We start from the raw sequence: 17,664 nt of genomic DNA, 5'->3' as shown, positions 1-17,664 counted from the left end.
CCGACAACGCGAGCCAGGCGTACTACACCGCGCTCATCAACGTGACCGTGCTGAGCCCCGAGCGCGGCGGGCCCACGCTGCTGCGCATCGACCGCGGCCGCTACGGGCAGGACTCCCCCAAGGTGGAGGTCAAGGGGCTGCTGGTGGCTCCCGTCCCCATCAACGGAGGTAACGCTTCCCCTCGCTCGCTGCCGGGTGGTTTGGCCTTTGCCTGGGCTGGGCAGGCTTTCCTCGAGAGCTCTTGACAGGCGGGGAGGAAGAGCCTACTCAGAGGAAAATAAAATTAATCCATGATCTGAGAGTGCTGGCTTGAATAACGGCTCGGCAAAGCATAATGTGCTTTCCAGCGCGGATCCCAGTAGGCTGGGCGTATTGAGCGGGTGAAGGTGTTATTCCTAAACTAATTACAGACAGTCGGTAGCGATAGTTGGTGGTATTTGGGGACAGCGTTGCCGTGAATCTCAGAACAGCTGCATAGCCATCGCGCTGCGAGACGTGCATCTGGATGGCTTTGGCAGCTGCTGAAGTCACGATTGTTCAGTGTGCAGTTCCTAAAAGCGCTGTTTAAGCTGCCCATCCAGACCAGGAAGGACTGAAGCCATCGAGTTGTTACTCTCATAGCCAGCCCAAAATGCTCTTGTTTGCAGTACTGAGCACTGGGCAGAGCTTCCAAATAAGTTTTCTTTTAATTAAGTGAAGCTGTTGTCAATCAGTTGGAGGTTTTTTTGACAAATATTGGGGTTTATGGAGAACGCTAATTTGAACAACTGAGACTATTGTGATTTCTGCCTGAAAGAAACCACTTCTTCAGTGGTAATCGTGTAGTTTTAATAGAATCTTGTTTTGAAAATCCTCCTTGACGTTATCTAAACTGCCATCTTTAAGAAATAGACCACTTGATGGATCACAGTGGTCCCAACCTGTCTCCTGGACAGTAAACATCTGAATAATGTATTAAGTGAAATATTGTAGTCAGTTAAAACTAGAGTTTAAGTGGTGAATGTTAAGAGTGGTTTAGAGGAATTGACAGCACAAAACTACTACATTATTAGAAGCTTTAGAGAATTTGCCAAATCATAAGATCAGGAATACTTTGATGCTTCTTCAGAACAAATGCATCCTGGTAGGCAGCCTCTGTAACCTTCTGGTCCGGATGGATCAGGTTGTGCATCAGCAGGTGCTTGCCAGTCTCACTGAAGCTTACTTTCATTAGCTTTACAAAGTGTAACTAGGATATATTAATGGGGCAGATTTTTGGGAGGAAGAGTATGGGAGCAGAAATCGTTGAAGAAATATACTGTAAAACGATTTTCATTTGTACTTCATACCTTCACCATGCTCTCTGAGTCAGCTGTCATCAACTGTGCTTGGTCTTTCTTCTGCTTCCTGGTATTCCTCACTTGCACTCCCCATGAAATCAGGAATCTATCCTGAAACTTTTAGGCATGTAAACACTGTTATTGCAAGTAGCATTTTTACAGGTTTTAAAACTGCTGCCTTTTAAAGCATTTTTTTTGAAGGTATCAAAGCACTTTATTTTTTGAGATTGCATTATTTGTCAAGGAAAACTTTTAATATTAATTTCTTTTTAGTCTGTTTCTGTAACATTTTCTGCTTTCTTCTGATATGATCTTCACTAAGCTGTGATTAAAACATTGAGGGAGGCTGTGACAGCATTTTCACAGGCTGCTAGTAATGGGAGAAGAGCTAAATAAAATTCTGAGCAGTCCATAAACAGGTTTTTTTTATCTACTGTTAAGCATTACGATGAATAACTTTAGTGAGAAAGCACAGCAGGAGCTGTGAAACCGCAGACCTGAATTGCTGCAGTTTTGACACGGTGCAGTCAGTTGTTAAAACTTTGTCATCAGTTGTTGGGGGGGTTCAGTTTTGTCCTTCTGTTTCACAACAGAAGACTTAAAGCAAGCACAGCAGCATTTGTCTTCCTTTGAGATATTCTGAATTGCTCTGTGTAGGTTGTTATGTAGTGTACATTTTATTTGAATTTTGCTGAGGTGCTTCTTGTGGTTTAAAGATATTTCATGTGGTAAGAAAGATTGGAATATTTTATGCTTTTAGTTAAGCTGTTCTTGAACATCCTCTGCTTTTTTTATATGTAAACTTGATAAAAGATGATGCAGTCTTGCTGAAAGTAATTACTCTAATGTCTTTTTATCAGCCTGTTTATATTACTGTAGAACTGGTTTACAAAATATTTTTTCTGATAGCTCTAAACACGAGTAGTTTCCAGCCATTGCTGTTAGAGCAATAAATGCTCTACTCCTGTTCTCACTTATCCTCAGAAGAAAAGGACTCTACAAACGTTGTTAACAGCTATGTTTGAAGATACCTTGAGTTTGAAACTGCTTTGATGTCAAGCATTCACCCATTTATAACCTGTCCTTCGAAAGTTCCGTAAATGTGGGTGATCTGTTAGCACCTTGAGGGTATAGACTGTTTTAGAGCTGAAATGTCCTTAATGTCACATTTTTGCATGCTCTGTTAAGAATCACAGAATGGTTTGGGTTGGAAGGGACCTTCAAGTTCATCTCATTGCAACTCCCTGCCATGGGCAGGGACACCTTCCACTAGACCTGGTTGATCAGAGCTCCATCCAACCTGGCCTTCAACACTTCCAGTGATGGAGCATCTTTTTACGTCCCTTATTCATTGCCTGAAGGGAAATAAATTAATTTATTAATTCAAGATGTAGGGATAATGGTCTGCTGCAGACCATATTACCATTTGTAGTAGCACAACCTGCGATTTTAAGTGTTCTGTTCTGCAGTGGTTTTTAACTTGTATTCTTGAATATGCCCAATATTCTATATACTGCTTTTCAAAGAAGATACCAGTCCCATGGGATCACCCATCCTTTATATCTGTGCAGAACGACGCAGTCCATCACTTCTCCCGTTTCTTTAGCAGAATTTCTTTCATGAAATCCAACCTTGTGATGTTAATCCATGTATTAAAACTCTTTCCCTGTTCTTTTTATAGACCCTCGTATGAAACTGATAGGGGCTTTCAAAAGCAGCGTTCCCCTGGAAGTGGTGTGGTGGTAATTGGCGTGACCCCTTGTGAATGTGCCTTCTGAAAGTGCAGCTCCAGCGAGCTGCTGCTCACAGTTGGCTGCTGGGTGAACATGCAGCACCTGTGTGTGCACATTTTTCCAAGAACATTAAATGCACGATAGCAGCTTAGTTTCTCTATTAGTCTCCCTTCCGTTCTTCCACTTCTAGTTCCTTTTCTTACCTCCTCTAACTTGTTAATCTTTTTTCGTGACTTAATTTCTTATTAGAAGAGCGTTTTAAAAAGCTTCCAGATATGAATTCTTGCAGACAAAAATGCTCCTCTGGTTTTGTGTGGAAGGAGAATAGTGAAATGGCTCTTCACAGCCTGATGCGGCTTTTCTGATAGTTTAGTTCAGGTTTGTGAGGTTCCTGAGCGCTTCTCCCTCAGTCCCTTGTTCTGTTATTTATGATTTTGTGCAACCAGGCATTTCATAGTCAGAGAATGGTTTTGGTTGGAAGAGACCTTAAAAATCATCTTCCAACCCCCCTGCCATGGGCAGGGACACCTTCCTCTAGACCAGGTTGCTCAAAGCCCCATCCACCCTTCCACCCACACTCACCCACACTTCCAGGTCGTTTCAGCCCAATCCTCTCCCAACAGCTGCCTAGGTCCTCGTGGCATTATCTGTACATGTACATTATCTGTACATGCACCATGTAAGTGTTCAGTCCTGTGCCACTCCAGTGACCTCTGCTTTTAAACTTCTTTGGTATTGGGTGCCTGACACCAGTTGTGGTGTAGACCTGGAAGTGTCAGGCATATTCCTCTTGCCATGGCAAACCAATTTAGAAGCCACTGAAAACTCAAATGGTTCTTGGTAGAAACTGCAGTGCTTTTGTGACTTAGTTCCCTCAAAAATGTTCTCCTTGGGGAACAGGACTCTTTGTGACTGCTGAGTTTGTGTTATTGCTTGTTTTGTGCTTGGATTCCAGTTGGAGCACTGGAAATGTCAGTCCTGTGTGCTCTGAGTCCCCTCATGGGTGGTCACACCTTGCTGGGGGCTGAGAACTGGGTAGCAGGGAAGCAGACAGGGTGGTCAGGACTGGAGATGAGGCTGATAGGAAGAGAAATAGCAGCAGATTCAAAGCCAAACTTGAAAATGTTAAGATTCACTGAGCCAATAGGTCAGGAACAAGGGGGTGAGGGGGGTGGAAGGAGAGGAAGTTTGAAGGGTGTGTGGGGACATGATGGTTGTACAAAAGCTGCTTTGGAGAAAGAATTAATAGGAAGGGGAGATCTCCTGAAGGGGTGTTAGGGTTGGGGCTGGATAAGGAGGCTAGAATTTGAGGGAAAACATGTTAGAAAAAGGTGAAAGTGGGGAAGAAACAATGTTGGCTCAGTGTTAGGAATGGAGGTTGTGTGGTGCTGTAACTACAGCATTCTGTCGCATCTGACACTTCATAAACATGTTGTGTGAACAAGTTTTAGCTGCAGAAGGTTTAAAATGCCAGTTTCCTGGTAACTGCAGAGCTTTAGGTAGCATTCAGACAGAATTTCTGGCCCAGAATCCAAACCATTAAGGTTTAGGAAAATGCAACAAGTGAATATATCAGTAGAGTAGAGGAAGAAAAATCTTGTGCCGTGCATCCATCCTTTGCCACTGGTCTCACTATCCAGCTAGTCATTAATTGATAGAAAAAGTGGAGGTTATGTATTGGAGTTTTTAGCCATAATTGTAATACTTACTGAGCTAACAAGATTAAATCTGAACTATTACAGGACTCTTCTAAGCTTCAGTGATTTTCTTTTGTTTAACTTCTTCCCTGAAACAAGACCTCTTATTCCAAGAGTTTCTTTTCGTGCTAAAGCCAGCTTTAGTCAAAGCAATTACCGGGAAGAGCTATTGAAAATAAAATGTCATTGTATATAACTCATTGACTCATTGACACAACTTTTAAAAAGTGGAAATTATGGCTGGCTTGAATAGGGACTGTATTGATAATAAGACAAGTAGTAATAATGCATTGAAAGAAAATATGTCTATTGAACGTATTAAGCCCTAATGGGACTGCAAATAACTAGTACCCTTCCTTGAAATAAGAATCAATCAGCACTGCTGTGTTGCTTCTGTAGATTTCCCAGCTGAATTTGTTTTCTGGAAATTTTATCACAGGATTATAATTAATTTGTTGCACAGAGCTGTCTTATTTTACCAGTCAGGTGTGCTATGGCAGCACCTGCCTGGGCAGTGGTGCTGGAGGAGGGAATGCTTTGGGGTTCAGGCTGCTTGACACTGCACCCTCCCGTGTGCTGGTTTTGCTCCCAACAAGCCTCTTGATCTGCTGCCCCTCAAAATACCAGTGGTGTCTCTCCAGTTATTGTATTACAGTGATTGAAGGTCAGACTTTAAAATGATTTCTGTATGTGTAGCTGAGACAGACCAGCTCTGGCAACTGGTGCTGGGCTCAGAGAGTACAGAGGGATCTTAGTATTGGCTAAGATCCAATCAATAGCAAGACATCTGACCTTTAAAAAGAAATAAAAAAAGGAAGAGGAAAAGAAACCCTATGGAATTAAATGGTTAATACCCAGGGAGTGGGATATTTCCGTGAAAAGGGGACAAAGTCTGATAACAGCCAGTGCAGCAACCTTGGCTGAAGTCACTGTTGTGTTCTAAGCAGTGCAAGAGCAGCATAAACACACTGTGTATGAGAGGGAGCAAACCCAGCTGTGGTTCAGAACTAGGAGACTGCATTCTGGCAGGTGAGCACTTCTGGCAAAGCCTCTGACAGCTGACCTAATAATTTCATTTTTTTTCCACAAAATGGCTCTCCCTTGTATAGGGAGAAGGCTAAAAACCTGGTAAAGCAATTGGAAAAGAGGAGGAGGAATGTAATGTTGCTGTGCTAATGTGAGCTTGCTACTACTTCTTCAGTAGTTGAGGGAGCTTGGTTGGATCTGTTGCATTATTAACTATTTTTTTCCACGTGAATCCCTAAAATGCTGTCACAAACCTTAGTCCTTCAGCATGAAGGGCTCTTGAATTATAAAAAATGGTACAGGAGAAACAGTTATACAAGTTGAACAAGTCTTGTGTGTTCTGCATAAGGAAACCAAAGCTCTCCTGGAGCTGAAAACAAACATGAGCCTAATGGTAGATACTTTAATTGAAGCTGATCCTTCTGTAAAGAGGCTCTTCTGTGGTACTGGGGCTTACAGAAGAAAGGGAGATATTTACAACAACATATAGTACATAGCTCTTTAACCTAGCAGGCTGCCACTTCTAACAGAAAATTGGGTTTTTGCTAGCACATGGTACATAGATAGACATGAAGAAAGGAAAGGCAGAGTAAATAGCTTATATTTCAAATAAGCTGGAAGAGTAACACACCTATAGGGAAACAGATGGCTTTCTGGACACTTTTATCTTCTGAAATTACACGAGTGACTTCTGATCATGTTTTTTTTCTGTGCAAGTGATTTGTTTTAGAATAATTTAATGTGAAATTGCTTTTTATTCTGGTGAGTAACATTAGCTTTGGGCACCTCACTACAAGAAAGTTGTTGAGGTGCTGGAGTGTGTCTAGAGGAAGACAGTGGAGCTGAGGAAGGGTCTGGTGCACAAATCTGATGAGAAGCAGCTGAGGGAGTTAGGGAGGCTCAGTCTGGAGAAAAGGAAGCTCGGAGGGACCTTCTCACTCTCTACAGCTCCCTGGAAGGAGGTTGTAGCCAGGTGGGAATCGGTCTCTTCTCTCGGGTAAGAAGCGACATGATGAGACGAAACAGCTCAAGTTGTGCCAGGGGAAGTTTAGATTCAATATTAGAAAAAATTTCTTCACCAAAAGGGTTGTCAAACATTGAACCAGACTGCCCAGGGCAGTGGTGGAGTCACTGGAGGGATTTAAAAGACTTGTAGATGTACCACTTGGGGACATGGGTTAGTAGTGAACACGACAGTGGACTCAATGATCTTAGCGGTCTTTTCCAACCTGAGTAGTTCTAAAATGGTTCTAAATCTAAATGATTCTATGATCTACTTGCAAGCCCATGTCTTCTAGATTTTAGTTGGACTTTGGGCACTGGAGCATAGATAGCAGGATAACGTAGAGCTGTCAGTGATTCTGTTTATCTGTGTCCCTTACAATGCCCACTGATGTGCCTGGCACCTCAGCTGTACAGCAGATGTTTTGTTTTAACCAGCTCACTATTCAAGAAGGGTGAACCCGATGGTAAGACTTTCACTCTGAAAATCGTGTATTAGGTATATTGAAAAGACAGGCAGAAAATTTCACATTTCGCTGTTGTTTCTGAATTTTTAGTTTAAAGTGAAAAGATTACTTAACATTTGTGTGGTGTGATAGGATGCTAATGTAAAGAAAAGTGGGTTGTGGCTTTTTACTAAATCTGAAGTGAGTTGCAGACACAGAGTTCAGATTTATCTAAACCAAGCAGATTTTTTTGTACTACTTAAGTAGTGCTGAATTAATATTGTCAGCTGTTAAATTTTCATCAGGATATACTGAATACACCTTGTCAGGAATAACATGCTGTGAGCATTTGAGTGGTGTTTGTTGGTCTATATCTGGAAAGCTTTAATCTCTTAGTATCTTGTTTCCTAATTCTGTTCCTTTATCCAGTAACATTTCATAGCTCTGTCCACAGCTGAGAGAGACTTTGATCTCTACTGTGGTAGAAAATTTTGTACTTCTTTTCCCACAGATACAGTTTCTGTTATCTCTTACTGATTTCTCTGTTGCTTTTTAAGCTAAAAATTTTCAAGCTGCACAGATTTCAATTTTTGTAAAACTGAATTATATAACAGACTTTGGGTAATGCTGCTTCCTTATTCAAGATGCCCTTCGTGGCTTTTATAATTTTTCTCTGTAATAGCTTTATTTTTGTGGCCATTTTTGTTTTCACTTCATATCATAGTTTTGAGCATGATTGCGCTGAAGCAAACCCTACATAATCCATAGGATTACTGTTTTTCATAATCTCATATATTTAAAGTAATTTTATATTGGTCATAGTGTCTACTTTCAGAGTTATCTTTGGCAGTTTATTAAATGGCATTTTCAAAAGGATGTACCACACCTGAGAAGGATGGGATTTTTAGCTTTCAGGGCTTGAGAAACTCCCTACCACGGTCTTGCTGGTGCTTTCCACCTACCATGTCTTTAATTGGAAATGTTCAGAACAAGAGGGAAGTGTGCATTAAACTGCTTTTGTCTTAACAGAGGGCATTGAGGTTGGTGGCACATGTACCATGTTGTGGTTCTGTAACATTTTCAGAAAGGACTATAATTCCTTTTAAAAAATATGTACTGTTCTCAAATTTAGGATTAGAAAGAGAAGCTACAAAAGTGCAGTGGGCGTGAACATGCTCTTTTTATGATTGATGCTGTTTATGGTGGCCATCACCAGTGCTCCGAAACAGTGTGTGTGGATCAGTGCTAGCCAGCAATTTCCAAAAGGGATTCAAGTAATGATGTCAGGGTAATGGAAGAAAGTACTCTATAAAATTTGGCTTTGGGCATCTGTATTTCAGATTTTCCCTGATGCCTGCATGAAACAAAAGCAAAAGTGCAAAAATACAGCAAATAGCCCTCCATGTCTGAAATGTCTGATACAGCCTTGAAAAACAATTGTGAAAAGGATGTGCTGGTATCTGGCTCCCCACCCTCCTTCCAGGGGAACAGGGAGAGGCACTTCTTGTCCAAATTAAGAGATGGAACGACTTCCTGTATGTCTGCCACAGTATAGATTCATCTGCACTAGTTTTCTTTAGGCAAGCAGAAGATTGTCTTTCTTGTTTCAGAAAACATCTTCAGCTCTCTGAATCTCCCTCGTTACAGAATTTAACCTCAGCTGTGTTAATCTGAGGGTGCTTAAAAAGACGTTTTGTTTCCAGCTAATAGGTTGAATAGGGATATTTTTTGTGGTGGATCTTCTGCTGAAATCTCATAGCCTGTGCTCACTGAACTCACTTCTTTAAAAGAAAAAATATATAGGACACTTCATTTGAATTGCTCTTACGAACTGCAATGTTTTCTGAGCTATTATGCAAATAAATTGTTTGTTTATATCTTGAAAAAATAACTGTTTATCCCAACTATTTTTAGTAGCCAATGATTCTTATACTCTTGGCATTTGAAAGCAAAAATATATTTGCATCATAGATTGCTGTTGGCTCTAGATTTATAAAATCCTTTCATAATATGACCAGTGTATCAGACTAAACTGTTTCCAGTTTTGCAAACAGATCTGTCTTTCATCGGTTTCAGCTGCTCTAGCGTGAAGTTTATCTTCTGCCTTGGGTATTGTGCCTTTTATACACAGCTCTGTGTGGGTTTGGGCTGTTCCAGGATATGTTACAGCATCAGAAAGGACAAAAGAGCTTTGCATACTGTTGAATTCAGACATCTGGCATTTGCCATTTCTGTTACTCTTCCTTTATACCAGCTATACCTGTTTAGCTGACGAGTGCTTTGTGTGTGCAAAACCATTTGTTTCTCTATGAATTTGAATCGTTTCCTTGTAGACAAAATGTGCATATGTAAAAAGCTGATGTTGGCTGCTGGGGTTTTTACAAGATCAGCTTTTAATATTGTCCTTTTTTTACAGTAGCCTGCACACGGCAGATAACTCTGAAATCTTGTTTTCACAATCTGCTTTGTTTGGTTGTACTTCCCACTGCAGTGATATTTATGGCTGCATTAGAAAGAAAAAAAAAAAGTTGTAATCCCCAGAATGACTGATAAACAGCTGTTTTGTAAATGCCTATAGCAGATGAACCATATTCTAATGTTTTTAAGCCTCTAGGCAGGTATTGATTTGAATGTGAATTCATTGTTCTAGCTGCACTGGAGTTAAAAATAGGGTGTGTTAGTGAGCCTAATTCTCGGGCATATAGTCACAGCTTTGAAAGCGTGAGACTTCTTTTTTTAAGTCTTTTTTTGATAAGAATGCAGTTTTCTGCATCCTTATCAACAAGAGGATAGTGGCTTTCTAGTGCATGACAGTTAAGTAATTCAGCAAAACTTGGAGTTAGTTTTGTTCTCTTTTTTTTGCCCGTTTGAACGATTTGCCATCCACGTAAATGTATTTCCCACTTCAGTTGCAGATCGTCTGGGCTGTGACCCTCGAACACGTTTCCAGGTTCCACCGAACACCAAGCAGTGGATTGCTCTACTACAGCGAGGAAACTGCACATTTAAAGAGAAAATACTGCGAGCAGCTTCACATAATGCCACAGCTGTGGTCATTTACAACAATATATCCAGTGAAGAACCTGTCACCATGACTCATCAAGGTAAATAAAATGTAATCTCCTTTGCTGTAATTCTTTTGCCTATAAACTATTGCTAAAGAGCCCTTGGCAGTGGGCAGATGCTGTTTGAAATAGCCTGTTCTCTAATGATGTTTACATGTATGCAATATAGTGAAATAAGCTAATAATTCTGAATATTTATTTTCCTTTAGCATACATTTTATCCAGTGTAATTGGTTAAATTACTTCCCTCTGCAGTGGAGATGTGGGTGTATTGGAGTGAGGAAATAGCTGTTAGATCTGAGGAGCAATCTTTCAGTCCTTTCTGAAGAAGAGGAGCTAACATATATACATGTATAATGAAAGGTCTAGAATTTTACAAAGCATCTGTGCCTGAATAATTTTACAGCAACATGGTTTCAACTGGCTGTTCTGGTGGGGACCTTCAAATGTTAACAGTTGTATTTTGGCATCTGAGCCTGCACGACAGTTTACAGAGGGTTGTTTTTCTACAGTGTGTCTGAGTGCCATACAGGAATTAACAAAGCAGTGATTTAGAGGGCAGTTGGCTCTTTAAGTTGTCCAGAATAATGCTGGAAATCTGGTTTTCTGCAGAGTTCTACTTCTTTACAGCTACCTATATGTAAAATTTTACTGCTGCTAGTGACTTACTTTTGCCAGTGGGAACATTGTGTAAACATTTTCCTGGGTTAAAAACTATATTCACAATTATGATAACTACATTTTTCATTTTCTAGAAGGTTTTCTCAATTTGGAATTATTTAGCTTAATCGAAAAAAAGGCATAATTTTGTATTTGGTGGCTGTACTGCTGCCTGAATTTTTAATTTTTTTTAAAGAATATTTTCAGTCCTTTTACTTTTAAGCATAGGAGGTTGCTTGGAAACTAGAATTTCCTGATTATTGCTCTGTATATTGTAACACAATTAGAATTGAGTTCTTTCTAAAGTGCTATGGTGGGGGCTTTTTCTCTCCTTTTTTTTTTTTTTTTTTTTTACAAGGCAAATGTCTTGCGGCTTCTTCTGGTTTAGTGAGGTTTGACCTTCCCAATTCTGTATACCATAGGAATTTTCCAGGGAGATTTTGACCTCCATGTAGCAATTCAAAGCCTTGACAATTCATTTTCATCTTAGATACCTTCCTTAGACATTTTTACAAGTAATCTGCAGGCAAAAACTTCCATATTTTAGTGACACACTCTTTGACACCTTCCTCTTGGTTTTGTTTGTTTGTTTGTTTGCCACTTCTCTCTCTGCAGATGTAATGCCCTCCTAAGCCTTTGACTCTGGACTCTGAAATACTTGTAAGAATGTAAATTTTGCAGTCTGTTTAGCCATGATTTGTGAGTTTTCCCATGGCCTGGATTACCTCAGTGTGACAGGAAAAAGATTACTTTTGCGTTGTTGTCTCTATTGCATGTTAAATCAAACAATGGGCTTGGTTATACTTTTAGTACCTTCTTTTTCATAGTGCTGTTAGGTTTGGCAGTTGCTTTCATAGCAATGGGATGGGATCTGTCTTTTCTTAGGAAATCCTGGTTCACTCGGTGTTTCAGCTCTGAAAACCAATGTGTTCCCTTTGAAACTTAATCAATAGGCCCAGTGGTTCTGGTTGGTTAAAATAATATCTCAGGATATAAAATATTAGAGCAGCTGTGGGTAAAATGCTTTTATGCTTTTTAGGTGGTGAACAGCCACATCATCTGCTAATTAGATATTCCAGTGCACTGCACCTCTTCTCCTTAGTATATTCTATCCCCAAAAGTCAGGAGGAGTTGACCCTGTGTATTTGACAGCTGTTCTGCACTGATTCAGTTAATAAGTGTTAGAGTTGAGATCAAGTGAAAATGAAAGTGAGCCACCAAGTTGGTCTTACCTCTCTATATGATGTCTAGTGCTGTGCAGTATTCCCCTTAGTATTCCTCTTTTCTTTAGAAATTGTCTACACAAGACTATTTTGCAGCTGTGTTATGATGACCAGGTTCATGGCTCTGCATTTTCTTTCCATAGGCTGGAGACAGTAGCCCTTGTGTTATTCTATATCACTGTGACATCATTTTTGTACTGCTGCATAACAGCCCCTAGAAATATTCTGTCTTCCTGGTGAAGCAGAGAGGAAAGAGGCAGCTGGTCATAATGCATTCTCTGAGCTGCAAGCTTTCCTACTTGGGTATTTGCATGAATTCCAATCACCTGCTTAGACAGTGTCTGTGGTAAAAATAAATAATATATTACAAAGATTTATGTATGTTGCCCACCTGCAGAGAGGTGATTCCCTATGAAAACAGCTTGGGAAGCAGTTCTCACCTGGAGGATTAATATTTTATCCAAGCTATTTTATGCTTGAACACACATTTGAAAATTTTATTCTCATGGAAATTCATTCGTACTCAAGCTATTACTTAGCAGAATAGAAATTCCTTCTGGTGGCTGGATAAAAACTGTCAGTCTGGAATCAGTCTGTCATCACCATGTCAAATGAACAGTTTCTGCTGCTAATATCAGAATTTGCTTTTTCTTGTGTGATAGTCTGCCCCTTTGTCTTCATGTTGAGTTTTAAAGTAGGTATTGGCCGTAAGGAATCGGTGACCTTTTTTTAAAATACCTGTATTTCTGTTAATGTTATTTGCAACATTATTTTCTTTTCTGTGTGCATATCCTTGTATATATTACCGTATACATGTAAAATAAACTTTTTACACAATCCTGTAGATGTCTTCTATCAACCTAAGCAAAGGATGTCTTTCCCAGCATAGGTTATCTTAGACTATGATGTCAGTGGCAGGAAGGCAGTTTTATGAGTGGTTTTTCTTGCTACTTCTGTTAAAGCAAAACTGATACTGTCTAATGTAAAAAAGAGCCTGTGTGGTGGAGAAAATATGTAGCTATCTCCATTATAAGCAATTATGGGAATAGTAAGGAAATGCAGGTTGAAGAGCATTTTAATTCCTTTTTTGTTTGTGTGTGGTGGAAACAGTCTCGTCAAGTACAAAATAGTTAAACTTGGGGAGGTTGGAACCAGATGATCCTTGCAACCCAACCCATTCTATGTTTCTATGATACTGAATTTCTCTATTAAAATCTAGGCTGGTATTTGGATTTATAGAAAAGGTTATAAGCCAAAGAAGCCTCTAAAGTTCAAACTTCATTCTCGGAATTTATGGAACAAATATAGACAGAAAAAGAGAAACCCATATAGAAGAGAGTGTCAAACTGAAGTTGCTGGATTCCAATAATTGCTGTTTATCAGCACCTAAGGAATTTCCTGAGGTACAGAAACAATTTCTAGTATAATAGTAGTTTTAGCGGATTTATCTGATACAGATAAATCTTTTAAGGTCTTTAGAACAAGCTGCAGATGTCTCATCAGGATCAATCCTTGTGGCCCTTCTAAAGGAGCAATGCATTACTTCCCAGGAAGAAGGTGTTTCTGTTCCGTGGTGTGCACAGGTGACACTCCCCTGCAGTGGCACTGTGGGAACATCGTCCAACATGGGCTTCCAGAAACAGGTTCCTTTCAAGGGGAGAATTTTTCATGGCCCTCTATTCACTTAAAAAGCACACTGGCATGGGAAGCAAGGTCTGTACTTGCTTTGAACTGTGCTAAAACTGACTGTGGATTATTTTAGGTCAGTGGGTCAGAGGCAGGAGGGACAGGAAGCGATTTGGAGTTGTTGCCATCTAATGGCTATTCCACGTTCTTGCCCTAATTCGGAGTGGGTACAGTCGGCTGCAGAGATCCAGCAATGGAAATGTCACTGTCCTCTGTTGTGTCACTGTCCCTGAGAGCAGCACATCTCTAACTCTGCTGCTTGCCTTTCTCACAAGTGTCTCTTTATGTAACTGTGAGCTGAACTGATGCGTGAAGGCTCTGGCAGGGTGCACTGCAGATTATTTTGCACAAATGTGATGAATATTTTAGCTCTGTACCAAATCCACTGTGAAACTTTCCCTGGATTACTGAGACCTACTTTTTAATCCGCAGCTCAAAATTAATTTCATTGTATATTACGATATTGTTATTAACATTTATTATTATTAATTTACTCTGGAATATTAGTGGACAGGAAAGAGATGAGTCATTAAAGTTGAAGCTTTGAAATGGCAAAACAATTAATAGTCTAACCATAGTTTACATATATTTGATCGTTTTTTGTTTATGTTTGCTGATTGAAAGTCTGGAGAACAAGTGTCAACAGCATTATTGTTCATCCTGTTTCCCACTACATTTCTTGGAGGTGCATCAATCAGGAAAATCTGTCACACAGGAGATAGAAGTGTCTGACACTTAAAGACACATGGAGAGCAGTGTGTTTGATGCACAGATTCTGGACCATAAGGAAGCACTTGTCTCTTCAAGGCAATCCAGGGAAACCCCTTTGCGGAGCCATCATAGCCTCAGTGCCTTGCAGAACTCCTTACCAGTGTTTCTGTGTCATACATGCCTCATCCACAACTGAAATAACAGCAGTCAGGCTCATTTTAACTCAGCCAGCTGAAAGGGTAATTAGTTCTGTGACTGTGAAAAGGCCCACGGGACTGTTAGTGGCTGTAAGTAATTACATTCTTCTTCTTATCCAAAGTTTGAGCTCCAGCAGCAGAGTAACTTCCTATATGGACTCAGTAGAACCAAATTTATGATATTAATCTATGAATATTCTATTTATAAAGCTCTCAAAATATTTTGTAGTGTCCTTGGGCAAGGCTCTCTTGCCATTTCTCTTTTGTGCTTTGCTGAAATTGTTTGGAATGACTGTCCATGTCCAGATTGATAGAGCTGTACAGAAGTTGTCTGTCTATAGAAGAAAATACATGAGCATGACAGATTGCCCTTCTTAGAAATCCCTGGGTTTCTTAGCTCCACCATCTATTAGAGGGAATACAAACTGCTATCCAGAAAGAACAAAATGAAAGCACTTGATCACATTATAGAATGCAAGAGACTTATAGTTACCAGAATCCAAATGTGTCTTACTTTGATGAATGTACCAGTAAGGTCCCACTACATTAATATTATTGATTAATCAAGATTGTGACATTATAACAGGTTTTGGACATTGTTCAGAAGTATAGAAAGTAAAAAAAAAAAAAAAGTGAAAAAAGGTTGTTTTCAGATTAGCAGAAATGTCTTTTGAAGATAAATTTAGTATTTGAGAAATCTGTGAAACTGAGATGAGGAACCTTTTTTCAGTAGTGTGTAATGTATTAGGATTACACCATTTCCCTAGTTCAAAACTTAGGGTGATCCTTCAGCTTTTTATTAATTTGCATTTGTTCAAGGTTTGAATATAGAATTTAGTCTACTTTGTTAGCATACTAAAGCCTTAACAGTACAAATATTCCTTAAATAGGACTGCAAATGAGGTTTACTCACTGTAAAACATGGTTAAATGCCTTGTAAAAATATGCAAATAAAAGAAAAAAAAAATCTGTGCACAGATTGTGGAAAGGGGATGATAAAGTGATACATTTCTTTCTGCCAAGCTTTTTTTATTCTTCCGGCATTATTTAGGTGGAATGTCCATTTCCTTAAAAAAAACAAAAAACTGTAGTGCAAGTAGATGCAAAGAAACTTTGCTAGGAGAGAAGTGAGTGTGAAACATCTGTAAAATCATTGCAACATCTGTCTGCTTTTCCCTTATCTAGGCTTGGTTTTCCTTAGTGTAAAGAACCCAAAAGGTCACGTGTGTTAAAAAATATATACAAATGGAATTCCCAGAAGATAAAATTCCTCCCACAGAAAGGGAATATGTGATATAAGTAGAATGATCAAGGCAGTTCAACGGAGGGGAACACAATGAACCCCAAGCCTCTGAATCCAGTGTCCTCACCATTCTGAGTGAACTCTGCTGCAGTTCTGATTCCAGGGATGTATAAATTCTCCCCCCTTCTCAGCCCGGCCCAGGGGTCTGTCCTCCTGCTGCACAGCAGAAGTAGCATATTTTTGCTTTCAAAAATAAAGGTGGGGCAGAGATTCAGGAACTTGTGGGACACTTACAGAAGAAGTGGGTGCATCTTGTAGCTTAGTAGAGGATCTTAATTTTTCCGACGGTGCTTAGTGTCATATGACTTGGGATAGAAGATAAAAAAGAGCTCTCTGGGTGAGGCTGATGGAGAGGAGATGATCTGCGGAGAAGCCAAAGCCCAATACCTCTCTTGTACATATTGGTACTGGGTTGTGTCTTTGGGAGACTGTGAGTGTTGGTTTTCTGGAGTGGGTATGTTGGGTGTAGCAGAGACAGCTTGACCTTGTCCAGCTGGAGGAAGGCCAGGGGCGTAGCTCCACATCTCACGTGTGTCAGCAGGATCTGGACTTGTGAATGAATCAGAGTTTAACTGTGACTACCTGTTTTGATCATATGCTAATTTCTCCTTAAGAAACATCTCCCTGAGTGTCAGCCTAGAGCAACTGGGTTGTGAAATAATGTCAGCAGTTGTCATCTAAATACAGCCCAACAGTTTCCTCCACTGATTTTTTGATTTAGCCCTCCTTTTAGGAACTCTTGGTCACAGTAGGTTATAAAGCTTGTCAAAAATAGGGCAAGAACATTGTGCTGAGGCACTGTTTCCTGTTTAACGAAGGAGGACGGGCTTACAAGTTTGTTATTTATCACTTAGGGAATTAATTTAATGCGCTACAGGCTAGCACAACAAGAGTCTGATTAAACTTTAATATTTGGTTTGAAGTTAATTGTGTCACGCCCATCTTTGGAAAGCTGCTCTTGCTGCTTCTGGTTTTCTAATCATGAGCTTCAATCATATGGCTGCTTTTCTTAAAGGAGCAGGACTTAGTGATCGTCCATCACACGTCTCCTGACAGTAGAGCAGTGTGTGACACTTGCAAAACACTGAAGTGTGTGTCATCATGTTTAGAGGGCAGAGACAGGGCCCTCTCTTAGCCTGGCAGGGTGAAATCTGTTGAAGCTCTTTTTGCTACAAAGAAAAGTTTTGAGTGTTCTTCAGACATACGTCGACAGTATTTTGGTTGCAATTCATAGAAGCCCGTTCCTCAATGAACTTGAAATATCTGCTTCTTTGTCCTCTTATGCAGACAGAACTCAAGTTTTAACCTCAGAAGCTTTTTCATTTTTTGGAGGGGGAGGGTAGGTTCTTTTGCATAGGTTTGTGTAGCAAAGAGACTTTCGTAACGTGTGTTTGTGTAATCAAAGAGTAATTTCTGCAAATACCTGCTCTGTGTTTTGGGATAGTTGCTCCACTGGTTGTATTTGATTGATGCATCCTGTGAAAGCCTGACTTTTGGGTAACAGTTTCATATACTGCTGTCCTTTAGGATTTTTCTCATGGATTTTTCTCATAAAATCTGTTTTGGTGTCTGACACTTCATAAAATAGGCATCCTA

The 17,664-nt window shown here is 40.0% G+C and overlaps 1 protein-coding gene across 1 annotated transcript in view; it reads left to right on the top strand.

The window, feature by feature from the left end:
* Positions 1-2: 2 nt before the first annotated feature.
* RNF130 (ring finger protein 130) overlaps positions 3-17,664 on the top strand; it is a gene marked incomplete at its 5' end in the record, with an annotated part of 54,801 nt that continues 37,139 nt past the window's right edge. Inside the window, 2 exons of the mRNA XM_018081033.2 lie at positions 3-168; positions 10,133-10,327. Of these exons, the coding sequence (XP_017936522.2) occupies positions 3-168; positions 10,133-10,327 (361 nt within the window). The remainder of the gene's footprint in view (positions 169-10,132; positions 10,328-17,664) is intronic.

The sequence above is a fragment of the Manacus vitellinus genome, unplaced genomic scaffold (genome assembly GCF_001715985.3).
Source record: "Manacus vitellinus isolate BGI_N305 unplaced genomic scaffold, ASM171598v3 scaffold_51_pilon, whole genome shotgun sequence".
NCBI classification, from domain to species: Eukaryota; Metazoa; Chordata; class Aves; order Passeriformes; family Pipridae; genus Manacus; species Manacus vitellinus.
Note: the sequence above shows the minus strand (reverse complement) of the source record. Positions and strands in the feature narration are given on the sequence as shown.